Source organism: Cnephaeus nilssonii (genome assembly GCF_951640355.1).
Source record: "Cnephaeus nilssonii genome assembly, chromosome: 17".
Classification (NCBI taxonomy): domain Eukaryota; kingdom Metazoa; phylum Chordata; class Mammalia; order Chiroptera; family Vespertilionidae; genus Cnephaeus; species Cnephaeus nilssonii.
This window is the reverse complement of record NC_137088.1, coordinates 1,092,051-1,107,812: the sequence shown is the minus strand read 5'-3', so window position 1 is coordinate 1,107,812 and position 15,762 is coordinate 1,092,051. Positions and strand designations below refer to the sequence as shown.

Genomic DNA, 15,762 nt, shown 5'->3' with positions numbered 1-15,762 from the left:
AGAACAAATTGTTGGGCTGCCTCCTGCACGCTCCCTGCTGGGGATCAAGCTGGCAACCCGGGCATGTGCCCTGACCAGGAGTCGAACCAGCAGCCTTTTGGTGCCCGGGAGGTCGCTCAGCCAACTGAGCCGCACCGGCCGGGGCTGCCTTGGGCAATGGGCCCGGCACCGGTTCCATCCAGCACTAGCATTGGGCTCAGACGTCTGACCTTCCTGCGAGGGAGGGACAGGGACAGGGACGTGCCGCCCTCTGTGCCCTCCGGGGGCCTGAGCTGGGCAGAGGTGCAGGGGCTCCGAGGCTGCGAGGAAGTGGAGGCACGCGAGCACTCAGGCGGGGGTCTTTATTGTCAGGCTCTCCTCTCAGCTACTGCTCAGGCGAGCCCTGGGACAGCCCGTACAGCGTGGCCAATGCCACGGTCAGCAAGGCCAGCAGGCTCAGGGGGGCCAGGAGCCCCTCCCTGGGCGAGGCCGCGGGGCCCTTGCCCGGAGAAAGGATGCTGGCCCCGAGGCGGGGACCGGCGTGCCTGGCTCTGCCCAGGAGTGCCGGGGCCGTGGCGGCAGGTGCCGCGGAGCTGGCTCCCGTGGAGGCCGTGACCCCGTACATGGGCTCGACGGCACCGAAGGGCCTGGCGTGGGCGTCCACCCACTGCAGCAGGGCCCGGGGCCTCCACTGGCAGATGCTGAGCAGGGCGAGGACGTCCCCCTCGGCCGTGTGCGAGTCTGGTGGCGCCTGCCCGTAGAGGCGGGTGTAGATGCCGCCCAGGCTGTAGCTCTTGCGTGGGCCCTGCTCCGCGGGCCTGCCCGCCTGCTCCAGAGCCCTCAGGGCGGCGATGCTGTCCACACAGAAGCCATCGTCCAGCGCGCTGGCAAGGCCCAGCGCGGCCAGCTCCGCCCGGAGCAGGGGGAAGTCGTAGCGGTCCCCGTTGTGCGCCACGAGGCACCAGGGCTGCGGCTGGCGCCGCAGGAAGGCGCAGAGCAGGTGGACCAGGTCGGCGTCGAAGCACTGGCGCCCGTGCGCTGCCAGCGCGGCCGTGCTCAGGCCGGTGATCTCGCTGGCCGCGGAGCTGCAGGCCTTCCCTGGAGCCACACACAGGGAGAGCTTGTCCACCACGCGGGGCGGGGCGGGCGCCGTGGGAGGCCGCTGCGGGGCGGGCGGGCTCTCTAGGGCACACCTGTGCACGGCCAGCAGGCACAGCTCCGTGATCTTGGGCTGGGAGAAGGGCAGGCCGGTGGCCTCCAGGTCCAAGAAGATGAGGGTCTGCATGGGGCCTGGGGGCGGGGCCTGCGGGCGCATGGTGGACGTCTGCGGGGCCTGGGAGGACAGAGCGGTGTGAGTGCCCAGGGACACGGTGTAGGCGGTGGGAGGTGGCAGGCACCGCTCTGGCCCCCGCACAGGCGGGCACGGTTGCTGAGCTCCAGGACCCACTTTCAGGGCAGGAAGCCAGAGGGGCAGGTGGCGTCTTGTGGGATCAGCACTCAACTGGGGGAGGTTTGGTTTCTCCCCTGGTACCCACTCAGTCTGGGGCGGCCGGTGGGGGGGCAGAGCCCGTGGCCTTCCCACCCGGCCCAATCCCAGGGGTCCTCACTTACCAAGCGGCAGGCAGACAGGTGGGTGGCAATCACTCCCGCACGGCACACAGCACACCGCGCACGGTTCTCGCTGCTGGCCCCAGAGGCGGGAAGTGAAACTTAGCCGGAGCCCGCCTACAGCTGGCGTGTGGCTGGGCCCGCCCTGCTAGTCAGCCGCCTGGTTCCTCTCGTGCCAACACCCATGCCTCCCAGACCCTCCCCGCCCCGTGACTCCCCAAAGGCCTCAGACCTATAGCTGTGCCTGCTGGCCGGCACGGTGCACCCGGCCCTCCCACCGGTGAGAGCAGCCAGGGGGACGGGCAGTGGTGCCAGGCTACGGGGAAGGCCCACAGGGACCTCCGCTGGCAGCAGCCCTGCCGTGGCACCTGGCTCCCAGCCCTGAGCCCGCTTCCCAGGGCTGCCTCCTTCCTCGCCGTACAATGGTTTCTTCCCGTGGCCTCAGCCCAAAGCCATGACTCAGGACAATTCCACAGGCAGGCAGGGCAGGGCCCCTTCCCCCAGGCAGGCTGTTACCATAGGGACGCCTCCTGCAGCGGACCGGAAGGAGGACCCAGCCTTCCCTGGTGTCGCTGCTCCATCCCTCCCCCTCGCCAACACAGAGACTCAGGCAACACAAAGGCGCTGTTCTCAGGGCACTGCTTTAATCAGCCCTGGAGGGAGCCCGCGGTGCTGCGGGCGCGTTCTCAGACCTCAGCCGCAGTCCATGTCGGGGTCATCCGCGTCGGGCTCCGCTGCACAGAGGTCATCCAGGGCAGCCTCTGCGCCAAAACAAGAGGGCTCTGCTCTGGCGGAGGCCGGAAGTGCCGGAGCGGGAGCCCGCCTCCCTCCCCCTTCCCCTCCCCCTCGCTCCCTCAGCTACTGGAGCAAAGTGACACCAGGGAATCAGACAGGGATGTTTCTGGAAACCCGTGGCTCTGCCAGGCCGCCTGGACAGGAGCCACAGGCAGCCCGGTGTGGCCAAGGCCGTGGACGGAGGGCCGCAGGCCAGGAACCCTGAGCTGTCCTGCACTTCAGGGAAGACCTGCAGGCGGGCGGGGTGTGCCCCTCCCGCCACCTGCTCACCTTCGCAGTCGGTGACGTCGGGGAGACTGCGGATGAGCGCGCTGACGCCGGGCACCGCCTGGTCGTACTGGTGCAGGACGCCCACGCAGTGCACGGCGAAGCGCTTGTCCTTCTGGGACAGGCTGTGCAGCAGCAGCGCCGCATCCCGCAGGCACCGCACCGTGCGCCTCTGCCACGCCGTCCTCGGGGCCCGCCCCGCCCTCCGCACCGTCAGCCACTGTCTGTGCAGCACCGCCGTGAGCACCCGGACCACCTGGGGTGCAGGCCGAGGTCAGGTCCGCGGCTCCTGCACCCCGGCAGCCTGCTCAGCCCCGGAGTGAGGGCTGGGTGGTGGCACCAGGGTGAGAGGCTGCTCACCCGCCCACAGACCTGCCACGCACTGCCCCTGCCCGCCACCCGCCTGGGCACCCACCTCCACGTTGCACTGGCAGCTGGAGCCGGTCACCGGGGACAAGGGGCTCTGTACGCCCAGCTTAGCCAGGAGCCACACGGCCTAGAGCAAGAGCAGACGTCCGGCCGAGACCCGGGCTCAGTGAGGCCGCTCGGCTTCAGAGCCCCACGGCTTGCCTGCATAAACGGGGTCCAGGACACGGTGGGTGCGGCCCTCCCAGGCCAGCTCAGGACCAACACCTGTGTCCCACCAACAACCCGCACGCCTCCAGCCCCACCCAGCCCCAGGCCGAGCCAAGTCCCAGGACCCCCGGGCTCCACCTCCTCGCCTCTGGGCGACGTCACCTGGTTAGTGGCCACACAAATCTTGCTCCAAATGAACTGAAGCTCCCTCCCGGGGACGGAGGAGCGGCTCGCAGGTGGGCGTGGCGTCCTTACCTCTTGCTCCAGGTGGAGCCACTGTGTGTCCGTGGCCGCGCGGTCGGGCCTGGAGGTGACGTATGTGTACAGCAGCAGCAGGAGGCAGCCTTCTGGAAGGGTGTCCACCTCTCGCTCAGGGTCCCCTACGAGCTAGGAGCCCCGGCCTGTCCCTGCGCCTCCCCTCTGCCCGCCTTACCCGAGCGGGAGCAGAGCTGAGGGGCCAGGGTCTCGTGGTCCGCCAGGAGGGCCAGCAGCTTCACCGCCAGCAGCACGCTGGGCAGGGCTACGTCTGGGTGGAGGCACCGTGGCAGCAGCGGGAACACACACTGGAACCTGGAACGCAGGCCCAGAGATGGACACCTGTCCCGACCCCACAGCTCACCTCCACTTCCCACTCGAGGGACAGGACACCCCAGGCCAGTGCACACGGCCCCGACAGGCCTGACTCAGATGCCAGCCGCTCGCCTCGCCTCCTTCCACACGAGCGAGCGGGCACTGCCCTCGCTGGACGGCTGTGGCTGGTGGCAGCCCTGTCCCGCTCAGTGCCACCCAGGGAGAGGCCTGGCCACACCCTACCGAGCTCTTTCCTGCCTCAGCTCCCAAATGGGGGCAGGTCTGAACGCAGGTGAGAAACAGGTCCTGTGTCCACCACCCAGGGCCTGGCCAGGCTCCGGAAGTGACGAGGTGGACTCGGCTCTGGTTGGGTCTCATGCCTCCTCCCTGAGCCAGGACCACCTCCTCCCTTGTCAGTACGAGAAGGTGCGCCCTGGGCTGAGCCCGGGGGAGGGGCTCTGGGCACACTCTTCCCCGGGTGCCAGGCCTCAGGCACCCCTACTACCAAGGAACAAGTCCCAAGACAGCCATTTGCTGTTTGTCCAACTGCACAGCCTCGTGGGTGGGGAGGCAATCCTCCACGTGCCCCCTCCACGCACCCGCAGCCTCTGAGCACACAGCACCGGGGCTGACTATTCCCAGAATGCACTAGGACGCAAGGTCTCACTATTCCGGCCAAACTCTTTTTAGAGCAAATCCCTCATGGTGGGCGGAGAAGCCGAGGGTGCTGTCGCCAGGGATGCTGGGATTGACCCTGGCCGTTAGAAGTGCCCTAATTTGTCCGCTAACGCCGAGACTGGTGGCACGGAAAGCCCATCTTTATACACGGCAGTGGTGTCCACGGCGACAGCACAGAGCCTCTCTATCCCATCGCACCCAGGTCCCCGCTCGGCTGGAGGGGTGAGGGCTCTTCGCCCCTAAGGCCCGCCGTCCTAGTGCCTGGGAGCAGCCTGGACCTACTGCTGCCAGCACCGGAGGGTGATGTGCCCTCACACCGGTGGGCACGGTGCCCTGCCTTAGAGCCATGGCACCCTCCCTGGTGGCACCTGTCCTGGCTTTTACGCCAAGATCAAGTGGGAGCCGTGCAGTGGCTCCGCCTGCAGGCGAAGGAGCTTGGAGAAGCTCCGAGGGGGAGGCAGTGCCCGTGACCGAGGGCCAAGGCTGGAGCCTCCCGGGCGGGAACCCACCCAGCACATGCCCTCTGGGGTCTCCGACCCGTTTTCCCGCCTCCACACAGGCCTCGTCTCTCAGCCATACTGAGTGCAGGGGCTGGGCTGAGGGGCGGGCTGCGGGCGGAGCTGGTGGCTGTGGGAAGGGGCTGATGTCTGCTGTCCTAGGAATGGAGGATGGTGTCTGTCAGGAGAAACGGTGAAGACGTGGTCCCTGGTGCTGTCATCTAACAAACACATAACCCCCAGCCAGCCCCTGAGCTGGGCTGCCTGGCACCTGGGTGCAGCCCTGTGCCCACCAGCTGCCCACACGCACTGCAGTCCTGCCAGCCCTGAGCACCACCTCAAGGAGGGGCCAGACCGGCCAGAATACCATCAGGAGGCAGCCAGGACCCGGAAGTGCTTTAGAAGCAGCTGAGCTCAGGGAGGAAGATAATGCGGCGCAGTCACCCCCAGGCGGCGCAGCCTCTCGGGCAGCAGGGGAGGTGGGATTACTGGACGAGGGCACGGGCTGGATGGTGTTTCAGGTGCTCCCAGGCGTGAGGCTCTGAACCCCAAGCTAGGCATTGAGGACCACAGTGCTCGTGAGCTGGGTTAACTACGCCATCACTGCCCACAGACCCCAGAGCAGGTAGCCTGTGGCTCACACGTGAGGTGGGCACAGCGGTGATGGGCAGACCCCTGCACCCGCTGCTCCTCGGGGACCCCTTAAACGTGGTGGTGACGTGTGGTCTCCGCCTGATCCATGTCCAGGTTCCAAGGCCCCTTGGCCCAGCCTTTGCCCGTCGGGGGCAGGCCGCTCCCCCACAGCGGCCCACAGCGCCTTTTACCACGTGTCTTTGCTCACCTGCTGTGCGGCGGCAGCATTACCCAAACGAACCACTTCCTTGGTTCTCCCAACACCTAGTCCCACTTCCCCTCACGTCAGAGCTCCCTGAACAGGCCTTGGGACCTAAACCAGGCTTAGCACTGAGACAAGTCAAGATATGAGCCCAGTCCAAGGGCCACAGGATGACCCTCAAGAGGTCAGGGAAGACAGAGAACCGCTCGCAGGCGGCACGGTACCTGGGCAAGAGCTCATGGGGAGCGTTTTCAGCCGATGTCACCAGCACCGTAAGGCACGGGCCCAGGAGGCCAGCCTGAAGGGGCCCTGTGGCTGCAGAAGAGAAAGCCAGCAGGCGGAGCAGCGTCTCCAGCAGGGGGTGCCGGCCTTGGTCCCCGGCGGCCGAGGTGGCCTCCCCAGGGGGACGCGGGCTCTGGCTTCCTTCCCCAGCAGCAGAGCCCGGCCCTGCTCCGGACAGCAGGCGGCGGACCACGGCCCCGCTGTGGCACACCAGGTGCTGGAGGACGCCCAGCGAGGCCACACAGCAGCTCTCCAGGCTGCACAGGGAGTCCTCGGCGCTGGCCTCCGCCCCGGAGCCCCCACAGGAGGAGCGCGCGGGCGAGCCCCCCGGTGTGCCGCTCCTCCTGGCTGCTGCCGAGTCCTGCAGCACCTGGCAGTGTGCACCGACGAAGAACTGCACCAGGGGGAGCAGGTGCACGGCTCCGGGAAGCTGGCAGAGCGGGGAGGCCCCTGGGCCCCCCTCGGCCGGGGCCCCGTCACAGGAGTCCTCTTCCCTGGCGACCAGGTTCAGTCCCGTCAGCGCCAGGCTCTGTGCTTCTCGGAGGGCCGAGAGGGGGAACGGCCCATCGCGCGAGCCCGTGGTCCTCAGGCCTGAAACCGCAGCCCCGGCGCTAGCAGCAGACACAAAGGGAAGGCGGTGTGAGATGGGGGCGGTCAAGGCCCAGACAACTTGCCTCCCAACGTCTTCAGCTGCCCTGTCCAGCCATAGGCCTCCCAGGCTGGCCAAGTCCCAGAAAGTTCTGGAAACTTCTTTCTAGACAAGCTTTGTAGGAGTCCTGCTTACCTGCCAAGCCCCAGGGGCTGCAGCAGGGTGCTGGTGGGAGCCTCCGAACCACAGCTCAGGAGGTGGCACAGACCGAGGGGTGACCCCGGGATCAAGGGCTGCTTCAGGAGAAGGTTTATCAAAATGGAGCCTGCAGAGAAGAAGGCGACTCTAGACGGTGCTCACAGGGAGGCCTTTCTGTGGCCTCAGGAGGAAACGGAGGGTTCCCTGGGTGCCACTAAGCCCACTGGGACCCCTGGTGCTGAGGGCTCTGGGACACGCCCGCCGTGGCCCTGCCATTCTCCATCTGCTGCTGAGTCACCCACGCCTCCCTGGACCCTCGGAAGGACTGCCCGGGCCGCGGCCGCCGGGGCGGCTGCTCAGAGCGTGGCCAGCTCCCGGCACTGGCTCAGGACGCCGCCGCCTCGCAGAGCACAGGGGGAGCCAGGCAGGCCTCCTGCAGGCGGGGCAGGGATTCTGGTACCTTGAGTGTTTGATCTCCGCATCAGGCTGCCAACAAGACTCTTTTGGGACTCTTCTTGCTTTGTGGGGTCACCGCCCAGACTGTGGGTCTTATTTTCTGAAACAGAATGTAAAATGTGAATCCAAGCTTGAGCACAAAAGCACAGGCATATCAGAAACGCTCAAATACAACGGGCTTAACACACGATGCTTCTGCTTCTGGCCAAAGCAACCCCAGCACCCCCGTGCCTTCGTCGTCCGCATGTGAAACAGGAGCTCCCACCAGAAAAGGGAAAGACACGTAAGGTGTGCCCCCCGGCAGTGAGATGACATCGAAGCGGAGCCACTGCATGCACACGCGCTGCTTTTGTCCAGACACCGTTCTGAGCTGCGCATGATAGCGCATTTGCTGCCCAGCAACCCGACCACGTGTTGTCATCAGCTGTTTTACATGCAGGACAACTGAGGCACGAGGTGAGGAACTTGCTTAAATCACACAAGCCGGTAAGCAGTGGCAGGGCCTCCCGGCCAGGCGGTGGGCTCCACTCCCGCTCGTCACCCCACCCCCCGCGGCTCCTGGACTCCAGGGTGAGCGGCGGAGGTTCTCAGAGGTGGCGACAGCCAGAGCTTGGAAAGGGCTGCAGGTGGCAGGGGAGGGGGGCGTCTGAGCGGAAAGAGAGCTGGCACAGCACAGTCTCAGTGGAACCCTCCTGCTGCTGGACTGTCTGTCTCCGGACAGCAGGAGCGTCCCTCAGCCTGGCCCGGGCGGACAAGCTGGAGGCGGGCGGAGAGGAGCACAGGGCCCGGCTCCGCGCTGTTCCCGGCGGCTCTGCGGCCGCCTGCAGGCTCTAAACGGCCTGCACACGCTCTGGCACAGGGCCCGGCCCAGGGGCCCGAGCTTCCTCCCCCTTCAACGTGGCCCAGACTCAGCGATGTGCTGCCAACAAACGGAACGTGCACAAGTGCCGCGATGGCTCCCGTGGCGAGGCCACAGTGGGACAGCCCCCACCTGGCTGCCCCCGGCTCCCCCCCTGCTCTCTGGGTTTGCTAGCTCTAGTGAAAGCCAGTCACCAGGTGATGAGATCAGCCCAGGAGCCCCGTGGAGGCGCCCGCACGTGGAGAGGAATCCGCTGCCAGCCACGTGACTGAGCCCTAGACAAGCCTGCTGGGACTCTGGCCCCTGCAGGGACACACCGTCCCCACTGGGCCCTGTCAGAACCGCTGGGACTCTGGCCCCTGCAGGGACACACCGTCCCCACTGGGCCCTGTCAGAACCGCTGGGACTCTGGGCCCTGCAGACACACCGTCCCCACTGGGCCCTGTCAGAGCCGCTGGGACTCTGGGCCCTGCAGACACCCCGTCCCCACTGGGCCCTGTCAGAGCCGCTGGGACTCTGGGCCCTGCAGACACACCGTCCCCACTGGGCCGTCAGAACCGCTGGGACTCTGGCCCCTGCAGACACCCCGTCCCCACTGGGCCCTGTCAGAGCCGCTGGGACTCTGGGCCCTGCAGGGACACACCGTCCCCACTGGGCCCTGTCAGAGCCGCTGGGACTCTGGGCCCTGCAGAGACACCGTCCCCACTGGGCCCTGTCAGAGCCGCTGGCCCACAGAGACCAGGAGAAAATAAAGGCTCGTTGTTGTTTTAAGCCACAAGTTCGGGTGGTGTGTTACACAGCCATCCGTGACGGACAGACGGACTTACCCTCTCGGCCCACCAGCGACTTGAACCCTGGCTCTGTGTGGCAGGGCTGGGGAAAGGACATGTTGGCACTGAAAGACTCCTTTGTAGGGAAAGATGGTTTTCCAAACTGTGGAGAAGACGCTTCCGGCTTTAGAGCCACAGAAGGGCTTTTCCTAGGACTGGAAGAAGTTAACTGTGAATGCAAAGTCAGGCTTCTGCTAAAGCACTTCAAAACCTGGTTATAACCTCCTAACAAGCTTTGAACTTTTCACGCCCAGGTGATGTGACCGAAGGCTCTCTGCACACATCTGTCATTGTGTGTCAGGTCCGCAGGTGACAGGAAGGCATTTCATAAAGAAAGAGGAGCCGCTGCCTTTACACATATGGATGGGTCTCGAGAGCATTCTGCTCAGTGAACCAAGTCAGACAGAAAGGACGAGAAGCACATGATCTCACTCACATGTGGGACAGAAAACAACCAACGAACAGACAGACAACAAGCTCACAGGCAGACCACACCATGGTGGTCACTGGAGGGCAGGGGGTGGGGAGGGCATGGAGGGTTAGGGTCACGTGTAAGGTCATGAGGAGACTTGACTCTGGGTGGTGAGTGCACATGGAGCAGACAGATGTGTGTTATGAAGGTGTACACCTAACACGTATGTTACCAACCAACGTTTCCCCGACAAATGAAAAAGGAAAGAAATGTAATAAGACTTAGCACTGCGGTAATAAATATGCAAAGCAGAAAAAAATTCAAGGCATTTTAATCCCAAGTGTTGAATAAAACTTTCATTTATGTCCATATTTCTCTAATCCCCCCAAACATTGGCCACAATTCTATCAAAACATGTTTTCAATGCGGGATGACCGCTTTCCTCACAGGGACTGAAGTCAAAGGTTTTCAGTAGAAAGAGGGTCAATTAGGAGGTGTGTTGTCACCTGAAACTAATATAATATTGAATGTCAACTGTAACTGAAAAGTAAAAAATGATTTACCATCTTTTAAATTAAGAAAAAAGGTGTGTTGTGTCCTGCAGCTCGAGGGGAGCCGGCCCCTCGGTGCCACGGTCTGCGCTCGGGGCCGTCTCACCCTGACGGGGTCAGCCGAGGCCCTCTGTGCAGGTGAGGAGGGCCCCCGCTCTCCTCTCACCTGGACGACACGAGGCGAGCTGCCGTTCCACACCCTGCCCACCGAGGGCCAGGGCTGCGCACCACCGAAAAGGCGCCTGAGCCGCACTATTCAAATGTCAAGGCTGACACGACACTGTCCTGCGTTCTCTGGGCGGCAGGGAGCGGACACTGACCATCAACCAGCCCATCACACCTGCGGCACGAGCGGGGGCTGGACAAAGACCCCAGGGCAGCGAGTGAGGAAAAAGGTCCCGCTTACGCTTGGGGCAGAATCAGTTATTTAAGACAAACGACCTACAAGTGAAGACGGACCCACCCCAGAAGTCTGGGGCCGACCTCGCTAGCCGTTTCTCGCCCGAGGAGGTGTCTTCCTCAGGCCTCGCAGCGGAAGCAGCCGAGAGGGAGGGGTTTTATGCTGTGATGCCCCAGACCACCCCAGCCTCATCCAAACCACCGCGGAAGCCTCAGCCAGGAGGACCTAGGGCCCCGGGCACAGTCCAACGGGCCTCCACTCAGGACTAGCCTGACGCTGCCCTCAGACTTTCCACTCAACATGCGACACTGGTGCTCCCTCCAGCACCACCCTCACCTGCCGTGGGAAGTGGAGGGAACAGCTGGCCTAGGGGCTCGCTCGCTGCACTGAAGCTTTGTCCTTAACTCATTCATCTCCGCATCTTTAAACTGGAGCTCAGACTGCAGCGACTGGAGCTGGGAGGCAAAGAAACACACTTCATCACATACACGTCACATGCGCAGATGCCACCGCTTCCAAACCCACGCTAATGAGGAACACAGCGAGGAATGAGAACGAAAATGTGCTAACAAGGCGGGGGGAAGCCTGCTGTGACTGAGTGCCCTGAGCATCCGGCTGTGGCCTTCTCTGACAGACAGCACGTCTTCTGGAAACATTTCTTCGTGGTGGGGGTCAGTAAGAGTGCCGCTCACATGCCAGCACAGAGCTGGACGAGGGCCTGTCTCAGTCCCTGTGACCTTTCAGCAAAGGTGGCGCACAATCCCAGGCCTTCGGGGAAGTCAGGGCAGAGCACCTGAAGTTTCACCAAAACCCGTGCGTGTGCCGAGACCTGCTGCTCTGGCCTCAGGGCCGCAGCCCCCACAGCCGCGGTCACTCCCTGCACGCTCCGGGCAGCCAGTGCAGAACGTTGGGTCTCCCCGGCCCTCCTGGTTACTTCCTGGACAGACCCGGGATGTGCGGCCCGGAGCTCCGGGCTCTGCCGAGGTCAGCACTGGTGTGAGGAAGCTGGACTCTAACGCTGGTGTGTCTGACTGCTGGGCCCTCGCTCTTCACCATGCATGTGGACCGGCAGCCACTGCTGTGGGTGCTGGGTGCTTCTGTCCAGGTGCTACGGGTGCTGAATGAAGTGATGGCTCGGGAAGTGTGAGGGGAAGAGTGGTAGCCACTGGACACCTGCTCTTTTCCTTTGCCGAACAGCATCCCCCGCCCCCCGAGAAGCAGGCACCCCCTCCCTCTGACCATGTGATCTGCAGGAGAGCTATGTCTCAGTGGTGACAGCGACTGGTTCAGGGACAGGCGCCTGGCTCAGGTCAGACAGAGCGTAAATGTCAAAGCTTCCCCAGAATTTTAAAGCTCGACCTGGAGCCATGCGCTGAGCCCAGGCGCTGGCAGAGCGCCCTGCGGCCTAAGGACGGAGCCTGGCTGCAGCAGCGGTTCAAGATGGGCCGGGCCAGGCTTGAGCCATCGGCCCCGCACACCCGCTTTCCCCAGACTTATTTATGGAAGCCGACACCTTTCCTTCTGGCCTAAGCGAGATCGGCTGAGTTTCCCCATTTAAACCTGTTTCTGGAGTCTAAGCTAGGGATTTCTTCCTGCCAAGACCGACCACCACAGCAAAGCAGTGCATGCACGCCCTTCCCCGCCACGCGCAGAGCCCAGGAAAGGACCCGCATTCGCCGGCGGCGGGAAGTACTGAGCACAGAACTGCTGACATCTTCCGGAAGATTCCCGGCAACTCTGGCCGCTGCTTCTAAAGGAACTCGGCGCGGCGAGCTGGGTTGTAGGGAGCACACAGCGCGGTCACCTTTCTGGAGAACTCCCGCTCCCTGTCGCTGAGCGCCTGCGCCTTCTCCTGCTCCAGCAGGAACTGCGATCTCCTCTGCTCCTCCACAACGGACTCTGTCTGATGCAGGGAGTCCCGCAGAATTTTAATTTCTCCATTTTTAATGAGAACTTCTTCTTCCATGGCCTTCATCTGGAAATGCCAAAGCGATCTTGTGAAGTTTGTAAGGGAAGATTACATATGAACTATGTCAACATGAGGGTGGAGGTGGAGAAAGCCCGTGTGAAACGTGTCCCACAGACCAGTGAGCGCCCCAAATACCTGTCCCCCCGCCCCCACGGCACCGTGGTTTGCTGGGCCTGTTCATGACTAGCTGATGTTCAGCAAGGCAGCTTACAGACACACTTACCACTCACGCATGCAGACTGTGGAACCCAGTGAGTCTTACACACGTCACAGAACGAAAATTCCACATTATGTTCCTGGTTTTCCTAGGGACCCAGGTTGGTCACATGAAGGATATCTGCTTTTTTTTTGCAAAATTGCTACTGAAAAGTCACCACTACGCTGAGTGCTCCTCAGAGGACGCCTGCTGAGGGTTCTCTCTGTGCTAACAGGAAGCTGGTCTCTTCTGGGGGGCTGGTGCAGTTAGGAACCTCAGGATTTAGTCTCTTTCAGCCTCACTGTCTGGCGTTCTCTTCCCAGCCTTCCCCATTTATGGGGTGACTTCTGGACTCTTGTTTTAAAACTTTCATATATGTTACTGTACAATGCATGCATAAGTGAAGGGATTCGCTGTAGAAACCAAAAGTGAAGCCACGTACCTTTTCTTTAAGTTCTTTGTATTGGGCCTGAAGTAACTCTAATTCAAAATTATCTTTGACTGCAGCACTCTCCCTGCTTCTCCCCGCAGGGCCTTTGGACATCCCATCTGATCTGGGGGCGCCAGGAACACCTGGAAGAAACAGTTCCCAGCATTTCCCACCTCTGCCAGACAATGCTGGAAAGAGTCACTCTCGAAAGCAAATTAGAGAAAGATCTAGTAAGAGATGCAGGTATTTTCCGACCTGGAAATGTGATTCAAACTCAGAAACAACCCCGATGAAATAACAGGTCTCGCCGCCCTCTCCCCTCACCCCCGCAATCTAAGTCTCATCTAAAGGCGGAAAGGCGCTGTGAAGATCCCTCGGGTCAGAACTCAATGATCTATTACACAACAGTATTTACTGAGCACCTACAATATGCCAGGCCTGGGCCAGCCCCCACAGGCACAATGGGATGGTGAGCAAAGTGGATTGTCCTTATGCCGTGGAGCTCACAGGACATTAGGAAGAGCAATGGGCAGAGTTTCTGTGTCGCAAAGAAGCAGGGAGAGTTCAAGGAAGAAAGGAAGGTCAGTGTGGCTGAGCCCAAGGAGGAAGAGGGAAAGGGACGGACCACGCTGGGCCTGTCAGGCCATATGAAGGGTTTTGATTTTTCCACTAGAAACGGCGGAAGTCATTAAAGGGCTTTCAGGAGGGGTGTTCACGCGCATCCGTGTGAGACTCAGCCCGATCTGAGTTTTGAACAGATCACGCGGGCTGTGGTGTGAAGTCTGACCTGTAGGGAGTCAGGATTGGAACTGGGAAGACAACATCCTAGACCCGTGGCCGGCAAACCGCGGCTCGCGAGCCACATGCGGCTCTTTGGCCCCTTGAGTGTGGCTCTTCCACAAAATACCACGGCCTGGGCGAGTCTATTTTGAAGACGTGGCGTTAGAAGAAGTTTAAAAAATTTGGCTCTCAAAAGAAATGTCAATCATTGTCCTGTTGATATTTGGCTCTGTGGACTGATGAGTTTGCCGACCACCTTCCTAGACTGTTGTCCAGGGGAGGGGCGATGGTACCTTAGATCAGGAAGATGGCAGGGATGAGGCAAAGAGGTCGGTTCCAGAGGTGGATTAAGAAGGTGAAGGTGCAGGTACAGGATTGGAGGGGAAGTGTGTGCAAGGCCACGGAAAGGGAGCTTTGTGGTGCCAGTCACTACGGGGGGAGCATCTGGGCACCAGCCAGTGTGTTCTGAAGGCGTCTGCCAGCTGCCAGGCGGGAGATGCTGGAGGACTGGGGCTCCAGGAAATGACTGTGGAACTGAAGATGCCTGCGAGACATCCAAGTAGAGACGCAAGGTGCCCTCAAAACCTTTCTCTCTTTGGCCCTGGCCGGCTTGGCTCAGTGGATAGAGCATCGGCCTGCGGACTGAGGGGTCCCAGGTTCGATTCTGGTCAAGGGCACATGCCGAGGTTTGGGCTCCATCCCCAGTAAGGCCGTGCAGAAGGCAGCCGATCCATGATTCTCTCCCATCATTGACGTTTCTCTCTCTCCCCCCCCTCCTCTCTGAAATCAATAAAATATACTTAAAAGAAAAACTTTCTCTTTCTGGGAGCCGTTCACTCCCCAACTAGAAAGCGTGTAAGCTCCATGACAGAAGGGGCTTCGGTCTTTTGCTCCTGGCTAAGTGAGCCGCAGCGCCTCAGGGCTGGGCTCCTAGCTCAACTGCTGGTTGTGTAAAAGGATAAGTCTCTTTCATCTCCTGCTTCTGCCAGGCCCCTATGCTCATGCAGCTCAAGGGGGACGGTGGCCTTCCGGCGACCTCCGGCCTCCCACAGGAATGGGTCTTCAGGCGGCAGCGGGGGCGGGGCCGGTTCTGCCGGTGGAGGGAGCCGTGTTCCTTGGACCTGTTAGAACCAACAAGGAGCGGCCCTAACTTCGGGAACTCAAGTCACATGTTCACCTGGCTTCCTGCGTTTCCAATCGGTGGTGTGACATTCCCGATCCAGCCTGCTGCTTAAATCAAGCAGTTCCTAGATTTTATTTTATTTTTTAAAAACATATATATTTCTATTGATTTCAGAGAGGAAGGGAGAGGGATAGGAACATCAATGATGAGAGAGGATCGTGGGTCGGCTGCCTCCTGCCTGCACGCCCCCTTCCGGGGCCCGAGCCCGCATCCGGGGCCTGTGCCCTGGACCAGAATCGAACCCGGGACCCTTCCGTCTGCAGGCCGACGCTCCATCCACGGAGCCCAGCCAGCAGGGCTAGCAACGCCTAGGTTTTAAACAAGTGAAGGGCGGTGTGGGTGCGACACCAGGCCGCGCCCGCCGCGGGCTCCGAAGCCACCGCCTCGCGGTGAGGGCCGAGGGCCGCGCCGCCCTCCGGGAGGAGCCCCCCGGGCGCACTCACTGGACGCGCCCCGGGCCGCGGGCGGGCACTGGCTCAGGGCCTGCGACGCCAGGATGTCGAGCTCCTCCAGGTCGTCCGCCGTGAAGTCCCCGTGAAGGCCGAACGGGTCTTCGGGGTCCGGGGCTGCTGCCGAGGGGAGGCCCCGCGCCCGCTTGCTCGGGGGCTGCCCGCTGCTGGGCGCCGGGCCGAGGCCGGGCGCCAGGGACCCGCCCCGCCGCCTGCTGCCCGGCGCGGGGGCTCCCGCCATCCCGCCGCCCGCCGCCCGAGGCGCAGAGCCGGGCCGGGGCGCCGCGAGGCCGCAGGTGCACCAACCGCCGCGCGCCGCCCGCCGCTGCCGCCTCCGCCGCTGAGGCCACGCCCCCAGCCCGCGGGCCAATCG

General features: G+C 62.5%; 2 protein-coding genes across 3 annotated transcripts; both read right to left on the bottom strand.

The window, feature by feature from the left end:
- Positions 1-67: 67 nt before the first annotated feature.
- Positions 68-1,807, bottom strand: TREX1 (three prime repair exonuclease 1). Its single transcript, XM_079794968.1, has 2 exons — positions 1,591-1,807; positions 68-1,312 (listed from the first exon to the last, which is right to left on the bottom strand). Exon 2 carries the CDS (start codon positions 1,292-1,294, stop codon positions 365-367), a length of 930 nt encoding a protein of 309 aa, XP_079651094.1. The 5' UTR covers positions 1,295-1,312; positions 1,591-1,807; the 3' UTR covers positions 68-364.
- Positions 1,808-2,133: 326 nt separating this feature from the next.
- On the bottom strand, positions 2,134-15,689 carry ATRIP (ATR interacting protein). 2 transcript variants are annotated; one of them, XM_079794967.1, is made up of 13 exons: positions 15,384-15,689; positions 12,990-13,120; positions 12,187-12,357; positions 10,719-10,837; positions 9,017-9,174; positions 7,335-7,430; positions 6,872-7,001; positions 6,030-6,698; positions 3,659-3,795; positions 3,481-3,569; positions 3,065-3,145; positions 2,653-2,905; positions 2,134-2,348 (listed from the first exon to the last, which is right to left on the bottom strand). In XM_079794967.1, the coding sequence occupies exons 1-13, from the start codon at positions 15,628-15,630 to the stop codon at positions 2,281-2,283; spliced, it is 2,349 nt and encodes a 782-aa protein (XP_079651093.1). In that variant the 5' UTR covers positions 15,631-15,689; the 3' UTR covers positions 2,134-2,280. The 2 variants fall into 2 exon arrangements, with proteins under 2 accessions (XP_079651093.1, XP_079651092.1); XM_079794966.1 differs by having other exon boundaries at positions 2,137-2,348; positions 3,481-3,572.
- Between the last annotated feature and the right edge of the window lie 73 nt (positions 15,690-15,762).

What these genes read in the sequence shown, in the direction of transcription:
- TREX1 (XM_079794968.1), bottom strand. Translation starts at nt 1,294, where the DNA reads ATGCGCCCGCAGGCCCCGCCCCCAGGCCCCATGCAGACCCTCATCTTC.
- ATRIP (XM_079794966.1), bottom strand. Translation starts at nt 15,630, where the DNA reads ATGGCGGGAGCCCCCGCGCCGGGCAGCAGGCGGCGGGGCGGGTCCCTG. An exon ending in CAGCCCCTGGGGCTTGGCAG is followed by an intron (nt 6,699 to 6,871) that starts GTAAGCAGGACT and finishes GTCTGCTGCTAG; the next exon opens with CGCCGGGGCTGCGGTTTCAG. An exon ending in TCAGCTCTGCTCCCGCTCGG is followed by an intron (nt 3,573 to 3,658) that starts GTAAGGCGGGCA and finishes ACACCCTTCCAG; the next exon opens with AAGGCTGCCTCCTGCTGCTG.